Raw genomic sequence first — 18,275 nt, 5'->3', positions numbered from 1 at the left:
TTCTGCTCCCCTATAGCACCACTTTCACTTTGTTCTTTCAGTTCTCTATATCGAATGATATATAGGTAGCCACAGTGCAATAGCTAATCTTGGGTAGATTTCCTCAACTTTTCTTCAACACAAATCAAAGAAATGGAAAAGAAGAAGAAAAAGAAAGAGACTAATTAGCTATGGAAGAGATTATGGAGAAGGAAGATCAGAAAGAGAAAAAATGCCGAAAGGGAAGGCAAGCGTCGGAGAGTGAGGAAAAAGGGCTGAATGGGATCTACAGTGCAATCCAATGAGGAATTTACGTGAAGTTCTTGGTTGAGGCTTCCTTTGATCTTATTTCCTTCCAATTTTTGAGCTTCTTTTGATACGAAAATAATATAAGTAGGAAAAAAAAATTCCACAATCCACGGTGAAGGAAAGACTCATAATCTAAGAGTCATAATTACTTCACCCTTATTGTACGAAGTCAATAGTAGTATCTTCTATTGTTCCCTAATATCCTTTCCAAGCCATCCATCTGAAGTCCCTTGGTCAAAAGATTAAAAGGAATCTTGGTCCTCAATAATGGCTAAGAGAGAAAAAAGGAAGACCAAACAAAGTTGAAACTGAAAAACGAAATTTATAGTTCTAACATTTGTTTTACCATTTCTCGCGAATTTTAAGCCTTTTACCTCTAGCCCAGATGAACTCCCATTTTATGGAGACTAAATACTCACCACATATAGTGATAAGTCGACACGTGGCCAAGTTATTCAGACCCCGGATGGGCCTTACACAAGACAAAAATTTTCTGCAAACCGGGCAGCAAGAGTCATAGGTGCTGAAATGGAATCCTACCATTAAAACGAAGGAGTATTTTGTAAAATAGTAAAACCTAAGGGGGTATTTGGGAGTCCATATGGAAAGGGGATTATTCACTTTCAATGCATACGATTACAGCTGGAAATTCCCCCCCCCCCCCACGCCGTCATCACTTTCTCCATTGCTTTGCCAGTCTGAATCCATCATCCATCAATGGGGACTGGCCTTCTTCTTCTGCACCATACGTGAGACCTTTGTACTCTTTCCCATATGGATTTTTTTTTTTTAAATAGAAAAGGGTTCTCCATGATAATGATGTTAGCCCCCATGCCTAAACCCCCATGTGGCAAGCAGTGCTTTCACAGGACCAACGAGCAATAGTGGGACATGCCAACTTGAATTCACAACTAGCCAATTCAAGCAGTGATGGAGCAATGACTTCCTTCCACTAAGCTACCAACCCTGTTGTCCCCCATATGAAATTTTATGTACCCGAGAGAGTGCACAATAAGGGTCTGATACTTCATAACCTGTTAAATTTGTCGTACAATCTTAATCCTTTCCAAATCAAATGCAGTACATGGCAGTCACCAAAACCACCTTATATGATCCCTCTCTTCAACAATTGATTCATCAAATCAATTTTGGTGCCTAACCTTACAATATTCCACCAAACAACTGCTACAGTCAAAGAACAAGACCTCGCAATGTTCTATGGCATCGAAGCCATAGACAAGAAAGCCTTGCCAGGGCTAGCTGGCCAGAAAACTGAACCCTATACAGACCAGGTTCAGTTCTACCCACCCCATTGCCAACAACACTAGGGTTACAGCTCTCATCATATTCATGAAGGTCAGATTCTGTTATGACTACTACAGTTCTGTCATCAGAGGGTGGGTTGAAATGGTATTGCAGATGAAGAATGTAGAGAAAGACGTTGGAGAATGGCCGTTGGACTGCTGGAATCTGACGTGTTCACTGTATAAGACCTGTCAGTGCCTGAATAGTAGGGTTGCCGTGGGGATGAATGGAACAAGTGGAAGAAGTTGACAAGGTTCCCAACATTTGAGAACACTGTTCCGCTTGCACGGCCACTGGAGGCATCTAGGTTAGGGCAATCCTGTTTTATTGTGCTCGCCTTTGTATGAGCATAGATACATGCAAGCATGCAGAGTTCTTTTCTTTTAAGGCTGAGCTTGGTGGCCAAGAGAAAAAATGAGAAAGTACAAAAGTTGTAAGTTTTTTTTCTTTAGTTTAAGAAATTCTCTTTTTGAATGTCATAATTCATGGTAATGTTATTTTTTGTTGCCCAAAAAAAATCTTGCCAAAAATATAAGAAAATCCAAAAATTTTTCTTCTTTTTTTTCTTCTTATGATAACCAACATGTATACCTTTATTTTATTTTCTTCCCATTTCATTTCTTTTTTTTTCTTCTCTTTTCTAGATTCTTTCTTCTTTTCATTTCTTTTCTTCTCTTCTCTTCTCTTGACTATCAAACATAGCCAAAAAATAAATCAAAGTAGCTTAGCTCAAGAAAAACTTTAACATTTCCAGCAAAATTGGGTGCATCCCATAATTGCAAGCACTCAAATGGAATCATGCTCAGAATAAAATCAATATTCTAGAAATCTTAAAACTTAAAGAGGTATTTGCAAACCCATGGAAAAAGATGATTCTTCTATTGCCGCACATGCGATAATGAGCAGCAGGAAATTCTTTTTTCCAAGGAAAACCACCGTACATGACTATTTCCTATGCACATCCGAGGAAACATGTCAGTTCCCTCCAAGTGTAAGGAAGAGAAGTGAAATTAGTTTCCTTTAAAAATAAAAACAAAATTTATGTAATAATAAATTCAAAATTGTCAAATCAACTTACTTAAAACTTGTCTCATCACATTTGATATGCAAGCAGAAGTTGTAATCTTCTTTTCATTACCCAACTTATTTCCAAAATTTATTTAATGTAGTAATTAAAAAAAAAAATTAAAACAATTTAAAAGTTACCATCTTGAACAAAGTTTCCTTTAGCAATTAGTGAAGTTTTCTGCTCCATTCTAATGTTCACAGATCCCTACACTTTTTAATACCTTTTCTAAAAACCCCTCATGATATCCCATGTGTGCATTTACACCACCCATGGTAAATAAATTCCCACGAGTGAAGAGATTCTCTACCTACATTAACGTTGGATGGTACTCTTAAGAGCACAGATCCATGTAACCAAACCCATTTCAGTGGGATAAGGCTGAGTTATTGTGATAGCAAGGATAAGCTTGTGAATTAAAACTTTAAGGATAAGTTTGCGAATTAAAACTTTCTCCAAAATCTTATAAGGCTCCATTTTGTTTTATTTTATTTTCTATACGAATAAAAAGGGAGGGGGGGGGGGAACAGAATTTTTTATCACTTCAAACAATAACATAAAAAGTAATAGGGCCCAACAAAAGCCCACCCATGGCTGCTGACATGAAAAATCCTGAGATAAAAAACGTGCAACAACCTACAAGGAAAAATTATTTAAGATCTCTAGTCTTCCCCTTTCTAGGAAACTGTAGTAAATGAACCACATTTGACATACAAAAGTCATTGACAAGAACATTACCACAGCTTCTCATTTACATTTCGAGTTGCACCCCAACATCAAAGAAGCACTACCTCTAACCAATATATGATTTCCTGCAAACCATATTGTAGATAGAAATAGTAGTAAAGAGGAGACATGAGGAAGAACCCAAGAAATATTAGGCTGTTGAGAAACGTAATTTACATGGGATGAGATTAGCATAATAAAATTTGTCCACTTGGGGTTTGAAATAGGATACAAACAAGAATAATCTATACTATAAATGAACCTAATATTACCAGTAAAATGAACCAAAATTGTGCTCTTTTAATTGTAAATCTAGTCACTTGCATCCCCTTCATAGGATGAGAATAAGAATATCACCAACAATCCCTTGTTAATCACAAAATTCTCTAAGTTGTACTGGACCTCTCTTTGAATCCTCCTTCCAATTCGTGGCCATCAGAGGATCTGTATCAGAAAGACCAAGCACAGCTTATAACCTAATAGAAGTCAAACATGATCATAGAAAATTAAGATAAACAGAATTGTCTGATTGGAGTCCTCCAGTGAGGTCAAATGTGATCATAGAAAATCAAAAGCAACAATTTCAATATTTTGCACCACGTGTGTAATCAATCAAACAAGGAAATAGAACTTGTTGTAATGTAGCGGAAGTTTGGATGCACCAGTGGATGGACCCCAGCGAGAAGTCATCAACAAAAAACCGAAGGAGCAATCAGTTGGTAAAAGTACCAAAACCAAAGCAGTTGTACACCTACTGCTAGATCCCACACCCAGAACTCAAGCAACCATCCATCGGTGGTTGATTCATGTGAAATGTAGGACTATAATTGAATAATTAAAACAGTACCAAAAACAAGATTGAAATACACAAAATAAAATCCAGATTTAGGAGAAACCAAATAGAATAAAATCAGATGGATAGATAACCACCAAACTCAAGTTTACCAAGCAATGTCTAGAACAACTACTGACAATCAGAAATCGATCCAATGGTAAAATCAGTAAATATGGGGGAATACTACCAATAGGAAAAGGGTAAAACAGTAATATCAGAGGTTAAACAGAGATTGACTGAATAGGACACGAGTGGGTACTTCCAAGCCTATGTGACCAATGCACATATGCTGCCTTCACTCAAAGGAAAGCAATTTCAAAGAAGCAAGGGATGATGGGGAGGCAGGCTTTAGCCTGAAATCGATTCACTAAGCTAGTTTAACTCCTGAACTACTTGAACTAGAGGAGAGTCTTTTGTAACTCTGACGGAGTAAAATAGACTTCTTCCACCTAAACCTGGATCATGAGAACCGCAGGATGGGCAGTTCAACCTTGCAAACCGAGATTCTTGTCTCATTTTCAGACCTTGCAGCAGTTTGCTTGTCCATCTTGTTACACTTGCTTTAAATTAAGTTCTGAAGGCCTTCGATTATCCAGGGGCTTTGCGAAAAAGCCTCCTTGACAATCTTCGATGGTCTGTCCAAGGAGATTTGTATTGCTTCTTACCTCTTCAGCAAAGAGGTTATACGGTTAGCTAGGCTGATGAGTTACAGGACCCTTACGTTTAAACATTTAGGGTTTGAATCGCCAATGGATTCTTCATATGAATCTGATATCAGCAAGAAACATAGAACAGGGAATCAGAATCGATGATAGTATTCGGGAGCAGAACTGGAAAACAGGAATAACTACAGATCAGCAGGTCAGAAACTTGCCAAAATTGAAGTGAGTTATAATTTAGATTGATAGAACATCCAATCAAAATTTGGAAGGATTCTAATGGTCAAAGTTCCCTAGACAGATTTCATGTAAATAAAGTCTGGCATATGATCTCTTCTAGAACAAGATGTTCTAGTTGCAGAAAATTCTCAAAACTTGAACTTGTCAATGGCAGAATTCAGGTATAATAAATAGAATAATCAGCAATTCCAATAGTGCATCAATAATTTCAGAACACGAACAATAAAGCAATCTACCCACCCAAGCTTCACACCGCAAGGTGCTCAATTGGATCAAACACCAATCTACCTCAATCACTCACAAGGGGTTTCTTGATCAAACACGAGAACTTCAATAGAGAAAAACAGCAGAAAAAATAACAGTAAAAAGGAAGGCCCAACCCAATCCTCGCCTTACAAAGATGTTCTAGATTTCATTAATCAAAATTCAGGTACAATGCTAGGCCTTCTTACAACTTATAGATAAGACTCAAAAATAGACTCCTACACTAAAAAAGTTCAACACAATCCTTAACTAATAAGTAAATGGACTCAAAACAGGACTAGAGTTATAGAATCCTAATCCAGCCTAACTAAAACACCTGCATAACAATTAAAATAAAAATAAATAAAGACTCTTAACCTTAACTAATCCTGTATGCCTAGCCTCTACCCATATTACAGGCCCATTAAAGTGGCCCTTTACAAAGAAAACACATGGGACCAAAGGCCCAACATGTCCATAACCCAACCCAAAGCTTATTTCTAATAAACTAAGCCCATGTAGGTGATTTAACTACATCAATTTGGTTGACAACTACATCATGAATATTTGGCGTAAGACCAACTGATGGGCAACTAATACGGCTTATAAGAAATTGTCAACTGCAAAGTCTGAACAAATGGTGGAGCCACCAATACATCATTTCTACGAACAAAATTTTCAAATATTACCTAAAATTTTATTTTCCATCATTAGTGATATAAATAATATGATCCTCCAAATGCATAGCAGCATATATCCTTAAGTGTTTTTTGTGGTTTGCTTTCTTTTGCCATTAGAAGATCCTCAGCACATTGGAACTCCCACATAAATACCATTACCAGTTCCATCACCACATGGAAACACCCTTTTAGTCTAAAGGTCAAATGATCAACCAACTAGACCATGAAGCATATCTAGGTGCATGTGTCTTAAGAAAGTTAAGGTACAGATGAAGGAGGTGAGGGCCAGGCCTGGATTGGGGAATTCAAAAAACTTTGACCCAAACTTGAGACTAAGCCCAGCTAAGTCCAAATAATTTTGGTTCAAAGTTGAGCCTGAAACCAGCCAGACTGGCACCCTAGGTGCAAATATTGAATTGCATGCATGTTCTCAAGGTGTCATTTTCTCTAGAGTTCCATGGAACATGCAGCATAACAATCAATTACTCTTCAAACAGACCAAAAACCAATTAATCTGAAAACCACAACATAAGTGTTACCAATGAACTGATAAAGAACAAAAGGAACCACAACCAAGTCGAAGAAACAATAGGCAAAAAAATGTCTTCAGCACCTCAAAATTTAAGCGGTCCCCCCCCCTTCCCATTACAACAAACAAGCAGTGAAGTTAAAACACCATTTCCATTATCTCATGTAAGAAGCAAGGATGAACTGACCTCCAATAAGTTAAAATGAATTCCTTGCAGGCTTCCGATCATCATCGAGAGTACCATCACTCAAGCCTCCAAAATGTCTAGAACTGGATCCACCAAATCTTGAACCAGAATCCCCAAATCCACTTGAACGACCAGATCCACCAAAATCGCTAGAACGACCTGAACCACTGGGACGGCCAAACCCAGAACCACCAAAGTTACCAGAGCGACTCGAACCATAACTACCAGCTCCACCACCAGATCGACCTGAACCTGATCCACCGAAGGAACCAAAACGACCAGAACCCGAATCACCATAACCACCCATACGACCAGATGATGAACCACCAAAGCTACTAGAACGGCCGAATCCAGAACCACCAGAACGACCACCTCCTGAACTTCCATAAGAGCCAAATCGACCACCACCACCCATCTCACTGAACATCTCCCTATCTCCGGCCTCAACAGCAATCTTGGGAAGCTGTAGACAATAGATGAGGTATTCAGTCTTTCGCAAAAAACAAAAAGCATATATATTGCATATGTGCATTTGTATGCATGTGTGTGTGTGTGCGCGTGCACGCGCACTTGAATCTAGGTAGCAATAGCATTCAAAGCCTAGGCCCTAGGGATTTGGGGAACATATCTGCCACACAGGAAAGAAAAAAAGGTCACAGTGGCCCTCCTTTCCCATGTAGCAGCCTGGGTAGCACTAAAAAACGTCCACTTACTTGATAAGAAATTTCAGTCTTAATGCATTTCACCATCCATGTGGCAGAGCAAGGCTTTAAAAAATGCTCAACAGGCAAATGTTATTGTTAAATGGTATAGAGACAAGGATAGAAATCCAACACATGGAAGGCAACACTTGACTTGGAATACAGAAGTTGATAGGTGACCAATCCAAAGAGTTCCTATCTATCACCAGTGGTAGAAATAATAACGTTGCCATTCCAAAATGCCTCAAATCAGAGGATCACACACATACCTTACAGTGCACTGTCAATCCCTAAAGATGGAAAAGTTCTCAATAGAAATGCTACTATTTGAAGGTCTTGTTCTTTTGTGCGTGTTGGTGTGTGTGCATGAATGGAGTGAGTTTAGCACAAACCTCTTTAAACTTGCATCCCACATCCCGCTCTATCATTCTAACAGATCTCTGCTGTGAATCCGTATAAATTAGAATAGCACTTCCCTTCTTTCCAGCACGTCCAGTTCGGCCAGATCTATGAACAAAGATCTCCGAATTATTTGGAAGCTCATAATGTATCACCTGAACATAAAATAAAGTCAAAAGTTGGAAAACAGGAGAAAAAAATACATACAGCGTCATAACATATTCACAAGCATTCAGGAAGTTGAACTAATCTTAAAATGAGAATGCAAAACAATACATAACATAAGCCCAGCTCACTGAAAGCATACCCAAAATTCAGAAAAAAAATTCAAAGAACACGAGGAATACACAGATAGAAGCCTTCAGATGGATGAACTAGGGGCAAAATTACCAAAAAAATTTGGTCACATTATTTTTCACATGTTACTGTCAACAAATCAACTTATAATTTAAGCAATCAGCCAACATTTTATTGCAGGGAATTTTTCATTTTTTTTCTCCCCAGGAGGAATTTATCACACTGCCATCACATTAACAAATAACGCAGTATATCAGCTATTTTGCTAGGGCTTCAGGTTGCAGTGACCTATATAACATCAAGGATCAGGGAGGAGTCATTTTGTGTCCATCCATTCTTCCCCGTGAAACAGATTCATCACCAAAATGGGCTTGTTTATTAGGAATAGATCCAAGAGGTTGGGTTCTCTATATGATGGGCCTTCCATTCATTGGGTGTTTAGTGTAATAGGCCACTTCAATGGGCCTAAAATATGGGTAATAGACTGAATACGTTAATTCCATTATAAGTTGGTTTATTTCATGATTAATTTGGTTTTGTTCAGTCCAATGTTGGTTCAATTTAAGTTGTCTTTAATTATTTATTTCATTGTCATGAGTCCACATCAAACTTAACTCATAGGCATGTTAGGACTTGAAGTTTGACTATGTCACTGAGTCAGTTTCCTGGTCAGTTTAGGTTATCTTATTATTTAAAGATTGGGTTAGGCCTTTCCTTTTTAGTGTAGGAGTCGGCTTTTGAACCTTCTATATAAGTTTGTAAGGGCCCTAACAATGTACACGAATTTAGTAAAGAAACTACAGATTTTGCTTGCCTCTTCATGTTTGAAGATTTTTTTGTGTTTGATCAAGATCCCTTGTGTTATGTTGGTGTTTGATCTAATCGAACCACCTTGCGCTGTGAAGCCCAAGTATTGTTGCTTAGTGTTCCTATTATTCCATGATCATCCTTCATCCACTAACAAGTAAGTTCAAGTTCTAGCTAATTTTCTGCAATTCATCTTCTAGTAAATTTGTTCTAGTTGGAATTAATACGCAAGGCTTTTTTTTGCATGAATTCTGGTTAGAGTGATCCAGTCATTAGAACACCTCCAAATTTTGGTGAACTCAATTCCAGTTTCGTAAAATTCTGACCTGCAGATCTGGAATTATTTAAGATTTCCTAATCTACCCTTACTCCTATATGTTACTGTTCTACTGTTCTAAGTGCAGAATCGATTCACTGTTGACGCTAATCTGTTTTGGCTAATATTTATACTCAGTGATCAGAATTAAATCCCAACATAATTCTGTTCTCTGATCTTTATTTCAATTGGCCAATTTGCTAATTCTCCCTTCTCCTAGTACAACTAGGATTATTCCCAAGTATCAGATCTGCTCATTAGACTGATCTGCAATTTTCATATGTTGTAATACTGATTTACCAAACTTGACTTAAGTTTCAGAGTCCTATGACGTTCTGATTTTGATCTATGCACTTTCTACCCTCTGGATTTTATTTTCTCAGGAAAGATTCTGTTTTGGTACTGTTTTGATTATCCAATTACAGTAGGACATTACCCAGCAATTGCAGTTTAATATTTTTCTCAGTTTCCATATGTCGTGGTACCTGGAAAAAGAGGAAACACTAGATATTTTATGAATTATCAAGATAATTACAAAGAATCCACTCACATAAGCTCTTCTTTTTTGAATTTGAGCTTATTGAAAAATGAGTTTAGAAAGAGATATCCAGGAGCTTTAAGAGGAAACATAAAGTCGAACTTTAAATGTGTGAGTGTGTGTGCGAGAGAGAGAGAGAGAGAGAGGCCCACAAGGGAAGTCAACTAGAAATAGGTTTCAAAAACACAACAGCCTGAAAGTAGCCTTTTTTCTGTTTGGGAGGGGAGGGGGGGGTTTCTGGAGGGCACCAGCAACAAACCAAACCACGTAGCCTGTGAAGAGAGCGTAAGGAAGAATAGCTTCTGTAAGGAGAAAAAGAATCCTAGCAGCTCTGAGTGTTTAAACAAGTGAAGAGAAAGAAAAAAATCCTAACAGATCTGAGTGCTTAAACAAGAGATATCTCCCAACCTATAACTGATTCAACTACATATATACATATAACACATTAACCCATATCTGACTGCACAGGCTCCAAGACTGTAAAAGTATATCCCATGGCACAGAAACAAAATTCCAAACAGACCTTCTGCAATCCATGGAAACATAGGAATTCAACCCTTTTTTCTTTCTTTTTTTTCATCAGTTGACGATTTAAAAATGGCACATAAGACAGCCTCCCAATTAGCTTCCCTTCACAAAAGGGAAGGAAATATCTTGGAAACATACTTCAAAGTAATAAATTGCATGATGCCATCCATACAAAAATTCCCACATCTACGGCACGGCACCTCTTGGTTGCACAGAAAGCCACCACACCCACAAAGACTCAGCATACTCTAAGCATCTCAAGATTTTGAGCAAGGGACCAAGAATTCCCGAAAGTATATGCACCGAATTATGTACCATATATGACCATATGGAAAAGAAATGCTAAGAATGATTCCATAGGATGAATGTATCCAATGATGCTATCTATACATATTAATAAGGCAGCAACTGCATTGCAAGCCAACTGTTTATATCACTCATCAGTGTACTCAAAAACACAACAGCCTAAGAGATGAAAACACTAATACACTTCTCATGCAACCATGAAAGTGGAATAAGAAGCAAATAACTTCTCTATGAAATAACAGATTAAGCATGCAACAACCAAAAAAAAAAATGCATAGGATATTAAACCAAGCAAATAAGCACTTAGAAGTCTACAGTCCTTCAGATTTTGACATTTGATCTCCCAGACTTGGAATTCGTGGCATTGCTACAAATGGCTTCTCTCTAGCAGAAGCCTATTATGGGCCACAAAACTGATGCATTTGCATTAGCATAATTGACCCAATTAGAGACCAAAGCTAAGACACAACCGACCAAAAGCAACTTTTTGGCCCAAGGGTCGGTAGGGGTTAATTAGCTACTTGGGGGTATCTTTGTAGTTGCATTCTCTTTGTTGGAGATTTATTTCCATGTAATCCTTTAGTTTCTTGTTTTGAGTTGGGTTTCTATTAATATGTTAGGATTTTTCTTTATATTTATATTTAAGAGTAGAGATTGAGCTAGAATAGAGTCGAAAAATTTACTGGTTGTTACTGTGCTTCGCTGTGGTGAGATTGGAGGTTGCATGGTTTCCCCCTCCCTTTTCCTGGTTCTGCTCTTTCTCCCCTCCAGTTAGTCTTTTACTCTCTCTTCTCTTCTTTCTCCTTCCTTTGTTCTATATTTCTTTTTATCTGTTTCATTACCCTGTTCGGGATGTATTTAACAGCCCCACTCAGTTTGACTGAACTCCTTCAAGAGCCACCTACTAGTTCTGAAATTTTGAGGTGAAGGGCATACTTCCACCTACTAGTTCTGAAATTTTGAGGTGAAGGGCATACTTCCCTAAGCAATCAGAAACCCTAGGACTTCGGTTTTCTGAAATCCATCCTATTGAGAACACAAGCTTTTATTCATAGCTGGATCTGCAACTACCATCTGATAGAACTTGCAGAGCTCTATTTGAATTCTCTGGTGATTACTTGGGTCCGTTTAATAAAGTTTCTGCTGTTTCTGTGCTGACAAACAGCAGAAACAGATTTTTCCGTTTGTGTGCTAAGAAACAGTTTTTGGAAGTGTTAAAAACCGTTTGATAAACCTGTTTCCAGAAACAGTTTCTGTCCTTCTCCTTTTCTGTCCTTCTTCGTCTTTGGAAGGATGAGGGGAGAGGGGCAAGAGAGATCGATTTGATCCACATAGACATTCAGAGAGGGATATGCAGGCAGTGAGAGAGGAAGGGGTTCTCACCTTCGTCGATAAAGAGGGGTTTCTCCCAAGAGTCTGTTCGCCTACTGCTGCTGCTTCGAATTCTCACTTCTACCACTGCTACTGCTGCTTCCTGCTACTAGTTTCAGGCGAAAGGAGGCGGTAGAGAGAGAGAGAACAGGAGTACAGGGTCCAGCCAGAGAAGCCGAGTTGCAAATAATGTCTGGGAGATGAGCTTGCGAGAAGCCAAGTTGCAGCCAAGTATGGTCGGTTTATTTCAAGGTTCAAGTTTGGAATCCTTTTGTCTGGCACATCCCCATTTTTTTCTCATCCAATTGTTTCTAGAAACAGAAAAACAAGTTTGTCTCTTCCGTCAAGCCCGTTTTTTCAAACATAAATTTTAATTACGTTTCAAGAAATGGATAAAATGAAACAAATTTGTCAAATGGTTTTTGAGGTGTTTTTCCATTTACGTTATCAAACGGACCCTCGGACTGTCGGTTGTGTGTATTCCGTAGTTCAGCAAGTTTGTGACCTTCTCCTATGATTTCAGGCAAACCGTGACCATATGAATGGATTCAAACACCTTTAAGTCAAAACCTGTCCTCCACCCTTTTCTGCCCACACAAGGTTGAAGACAACCTTTTGGTTGTTCTTTAACTTCCCTTCTATTTTTTTCCAAACATTACCCCTCCCCCTCTCCCTTATTCTTTCTTGTCCCATACCTTAAGTTTATCCAAGTCTACCCCCTCGTTAATGTAATCCCCTTATATCCTCTTCTTTTTTATTCCTTAATAATCATTTAAGATTCCATTTATTCACCAAACTGCCACTCTTTATAAAATTATGAATATTTACTGTTTTACCTCTAAACTCTTGATTCGAGTCTAATATTACTTAGGTTGGCCCAAAGCAAACTCAAACAGGGTTTCCAACCCCAGAATCGCATCAGAAACCCAAAGGTTTTTCAATCTCCTCAATGTGACCTTGATCCAGTTCAAAGATGCATCCAGATTATAATACCAGTAACCACCAGAGACTAAACAGGATAAGATAGCGAAGAAACAAAATTTTGCAGACTTTATCAAGTGTCTTTCCGGACATAAAGCACCACTGTGAATCATAGACAGAATATTTTTTTATCATTTGATGTCGTGTCTGTAGAGGAGCAGGGGGAATGTACAGTAACAAAAACTTAAACATGGCCTGGGTCTCACTATCTTACTCCAACTATACAACGTAACTTGGATGCCATAGTTATATCATTATAATATATACAAGTTAAAACCAGAATGGGAAAACCTCTTACCAGATCAACATTAGGTACATCAAGTCCACGGGCAGCAACATCAGTGGCAACTAAGACATTGAAGCGCCCATCCCTAAAGCCTGCAAGTGTCCTTTCCCTCTGATTTTGTGAGATATCCCCATGCAAAGCCTCACAACTAAGACTGCGGGCCATAGAATATGCCAAGCGATCAGCATCACGTTTAGTTTGTGTGAAAACAATACATTTTCCTCCCTTTGCATGTTCCTGAAAAGCAACCAAGTGTTAGCTCAAAAACTTGCATGATACTTCCAAGGCAAAGATGCTGCTATAAGAAAATTAAAAAAAGGGCAAGAGAACCCTGTCTGCTTGTGCAGCCACCGCACCAGCGAGCAAGACAATGGGGGCCACATGGAGGCATCTGGGCGGGGGGGCAGTACGGTATTTTTGTGCCTGCCTATGTCTGTGCATAGAGACGTGCAAGCAGGCAGGGTTCTTTTCTCCTTAAAAAAAAAATGAAAAGATTGCGAAGAGAGAAAAAATTCTGGAGTCATACCGTTATCAGGGGACCAATAACTGATGCTTTCCCATACATGTCAGCCACAATTGAATATAGAGTAATCCCTTCTGCCAACTTCTGATCAGAATCTCCTACCTACAGTGGAAATGATACACAGTCCATAACAACTAAGTCTGCAGTCGAACTGGTAGCAGAAATTGAAATTTCACCAGTTATCTTGAACCATCCCCTCCCCTAACTGAATGATCTTGTATTTATTTTGCAATATTTAACAACACTACAATGTCAATTGGACATGACATTCCAATAGATACAAACTTACATCATGAACAGCAGACGTCAATCAATAATAACCATAATGAACACAGATTTCTATTTTAAGAAAAACAAAAGCAAAAATACACGAATACTCCAAATTCCACATTCACATTCAATATTGATCATCCCATTTCAAATATCAGAGTGCATATTCAATGCTAGACTTTCATGCTTGAAGACTGGAAAGTTTTTAAAGTATCTATCTGTCATAACAGAATGAATGGAACCTGCTGCAGAGTGTTCCAGAAATAACAAGTATATTGACTATATCTACAACAGCAAAGTCAGCACACTGTTTGTTCACAATTTTATATATATGGTACTGGAATAAAAAATGAAGATGATAAAGAGGATGGTGATGACAACAGTAACAATGATGCTTCTGCAAAATGGTGGTAATGGTAATTACGACGCCTTCATTATTCGTCAACAGGAGGATATATGAATAAAGCAGAGGCAAATGCATACTCACAAGATCAATAGTTAGTGGGTCCTTCAGATACTTTTGGGTGAGCTTTCTTATCCAGGTTGGCATGGTGGCTGAGAACATCATGCTCTGACGTTTCTTGGGTAACTTCTCTAATATTACTTCAACATCCTCATCAAAGCCCACGGCAAGCATCTGATCTGCCTCATCAAGAACAATAAACTGAACTTCTGACAAGTTTAAGGCACCTCTCTTAAGGAGATCAATAATTCGACCAGGTGTGCCAACAACGACATCAACACCATGATCAAGAGTGTTCATTTGGTGTGAAATTGGCACACCTCCATAAACACATAGTGTATCCAAATTAGGGGCAGATTCATGGAATTCCTTCTCAACTTGCCTTGCAAGTTCTCTCGTTGGAGCCAATACCAAAGCCAAAGGATTTCTTCCACGTCTGGATAGATGAAAGAAAACTTCTCAATGCATAAAGAGGGAAAACATCATACGAATCAAATTACACACCCATCTCCCTGCCAACCGAAAACCTAATAAATAATTGGGGAAGGGTTCTATGAACCACCAGCGTAGCCTATGCCCCTCACATTGATTTTCTTATTCATTTTTTAGATGAGAGAAAAACTTAATGTGAGGAGATGTAGGCTATGCTGGTGATTCAGAGACACTTTTCCCTAAATAACTTATCAGATCAGCACAATTAAAACTGCTGAAATAAATAAGATAGTGCGGCAGAAGGAAATATACCCATGTTTAGCGTTGAACTGAATTATTCTATCCATAATGGGAATCCCAAAAGCTAGAGTCTTCCCTGTTCCTGTTCTAGCCCGACCAATCATATCACGGCCTTGCATTGCTGGTTCCAATACAGCTTTCTATAAAACAACCCAGGAAAAAAATTAAATGTAGTTGCAATGGCACCTATTTTTGCAGAAAGAAGAACCAAGTTTTCAATTAAGAGTCATATTTGGACAATAACTACCATGGATACATACCATTCCAAAGCATGAAATACAACCTAGCAGATCAATCCATTTATTTGTTAAATAGACAAGTAGAAAATTCATTACTGCACATAGTTTTTAAGGCGCTACTAAGGCGTCGCCTTACCAACGCCTTGGCGCTGATGCGATCTAGAGATGGTAAGACAGTGCTCCGCCTTGTGTGAAGTGGCGCCTTATAAGGGTTTTTTTTTCTTTAATACATTTTAAAATTACTTGATGAAGATTCCAAATATAATTTTTTTATTGGTAGGTGTATGGTTTTGTTAACACTTGAGATGTATGGGATCAGCTTTACTCCACCAAAAATAACCAAAACAAACAAAACAATAACACGATTCACAAACGGGGTTTGGATTTTGTAAAGGGTTTTAAGAAAGGACTTTGAGAAGGAATCAAGGAACAAAGAAGAACCACTGATCCAGGCGACCATTTTGCTCCGGTAGCAGTGAGCTTGCTCCGGCAACGGTTAGCTTTATTCTTCTTTGACAGGAGTAGAAATATAGTGGATGACCTTAAGGCTTAGGCACTCATTTTGGTATCATAGGGATAAATATAATAAATACTTGTATTTTTTGTCTTCTTTTCTTTATATTTATAATTTTGTTTCATAATTATGTATTTATATTATATGTTAATAAGATTGATGATTGATGATTGATGATTGATGAAGATTAACTTATTTTATTCACTTTATTGATTTGTTTTCTTGATGAATACCTTACATTGGTAATAGGAACATTTTTGAACATTTATTGATTAATATGTATTCATATTAATATGTTAATATGAACATTTAATATTTAGTTAACATATGAGTAATAGGATTCAACTAGGATTTGAGCCAAATAAATTGGTTTTATAAAAAAATTACACAGGAACGTTTTAGTCGATAAGGCGACGCTTTATGCCCGCATTATCGCTAAGGCGCTCTGAAAGACCCTCAAACGCCTCCGTCGCCTTACAGCCTTAAAAACTATGTTACTGCATAAAAACAATAAATACAAAAAAGATAACAGCACAGATGTGTTGCCACTTGCAAAGCTTGGCAAAAATGCCCCAATTGATTTTGACTACATTAGTAGTGATGTGGCTAGGTAGGGTCCCTCTTGGATCAGAAACTGAGCTACATGTCAACTTTGGTAGTGAAATTCAAACCTATGGCCAACTTGTAAACAATTATTTCCATGTATTTTGGACAGCCCACAATTTTCAATCATACCGACTATTAAGTTATAACCATATTTTCACCTTTTTTTTTTTCTCCAACTATAAAGATTGGGATGAAATTTAACAAGAATAGGGGATGGGGTCTATATGTGCAGTGCTGCTTCGGCCAATAACTAAAGAATAGCCTACATTTTGTTGTGTTGTTTGTTGTATGTCATGCAATAAGAAAACTATAAAATGGACAACACCATAGAAGAAGCTAAAAAGTAGTGTGCTAAACCTACATCTCCTAGTAGCATCATATTATCCAGCAGATTCAAACACAGATTACCCAATAAGAGTCTGAAAAGGGTGGAAGTCTGAGACTTGGCTTTCCAGGGATAACCTGATCAACTGGAGTTCGTAATTATCCATAGTGCAAATTTAACATACTTTTTCAATTTCAAATTGACGTTTCCAAACACAAACTAATTAACATCTTCCTAAAGAATACTAATCATGTTTGAAACTACAAGTTACCCATGTCTCCAGTTGCAAGTTCAACCATGTTAAGATAACCTCATGACATTAACAGTCAATAGATTGAGCACATTAATGACCAATATAAACCAAAAATTTTAATTTAAAAAAAAAAAAAAAAAAAAAAAAAAAAAAAAAAAAAAAAAAAAAAAAAAAAAAAAAAAAAAAAAAGAAGACCAATAAAAATACACAGGGAACATCGAAAACCTCCGACGTATGACGAATGAAGACAATGAAAGAAATCTTTTTCAAATTTTCAATTAACCCTGTCAAAGATCTGTTTCCGAAACTAAGGATATTCATGTTAGAGCACAAACGAAGAGGGATTTGACTTTCAACAACTTTAAACCAAATCAAAAGCAGAGCAGTGGATTCATAGAGGAATGCGAGAAGAATTTATAGAAATAAACAAGGAAACACACAACACACGCACACACCTGAATTGGAAAGAGCTTCGCAATTCCTTTCTTTGCAAGAGCAGAAACAATCTCAGGAGCAATCCCCAGCTTAGCAATCTCAAGCCCCTCGTCGTTCTCTCCACGAACCTTCTTCCCCGAAGGCCTCTCCTCATCAAAGAATTCATCAATCGCAAATTCCGCTCTAGCAGCTATTGTAGCTCTAAATGCCAAAGGAGCAGCCAAGAAATGAAAACCTCTAACCCCCAAACCAAACTCTTGCTTCACCGGCAACTCAGAAGACATAAATGAACGAATTTTACCGCTAAACACAACACATTTAACATTTTCAGTAGCTATTACAACTGGAGCAAAATGAAGTGACTCTACTGAGATCAAAGCAGTTCGAGTATGCCTCGATGCCAAGGAAGCGATCGAAGCTGACTTCCTGATAAGGTGATTCATCTTCTGTGTGGTGGTTTTCCAAACCCTAGAAATGAATCAAAGAGATATGATTCTGATAGAGAAACCCTAGAAATGAACTCCCAGTTTCTCAGGAGAAGAGAAGGGGCAAAGAGAGGCACAGTTGGTGGAGAACCGCGCAGAGGGTTTACGGTAGAAAGAAGATATTTATGCAAAAGCGAAGGGT

The 18,275-nt window shown here is 38.0% G+C and overlaps 1 protein-coding gene across 1 annotated transcript; it reads right to left on the bottom strand.

The window, feature by feature from the left end:
* Nucleotides 1-3,515: 3,515 nt before the first annotated feature.
* LOC122069268 (DEAD-box ATP-dependent RNA helicase 53, mitochondrial-like) lies at nucleotides 3,516-18,248 on the bottom strand. Its single transcript, XM_042633236.1, has 8 exons — nucleotides 17,669-18,248; nucleotides 15,289-15,416; nucleotides 14,569-14,980; nucleotides 13,815-13,913; nucleotides 13,301-13,525; nucleotides 7,852-8,013; nucleotides 6,759-7,221; nucleotides 3,516-3,829 (listed from the first exon to the last, which is right to left on the bottom strand). Exons 1-7 carry the CDS (start codon nucleotides 18,089-18,091, stop codon nucleotides 6,769-6,771), a joined length of 1,902 nt encoding a protein of 633 aa, XP_042489170.1. The 5' UTR covers nucleotides 18,092-18,248; the 3' UTR covers nucleotides 3,516-3,829; nucleotides 6,759-6,768.
* Nucleotides 18,249-18,275: the final 27 nt, after the last annotated feature.

Source organism: Macadamia integrifolia, unplaced genomic scaffold (genome assembly GCF_013358625.1).
Source record: "Macadamia integrifolia cultivar HAES 741 unplaced genomic scaffold, SCU_Mint_v3 scaffold566, whole genome shotgun sequence".
Taxonomy (NCBI): domain Eukaryota; kingdom Viridiplantae; phylum Streptophyta; class Magnoliopsida; order Proteales; family Proteaceae; genus Macadamia; species Macadamia integrifolia.
This window is presented reverse-complemented; position numbering and strand designations above follow the sequence as displayed.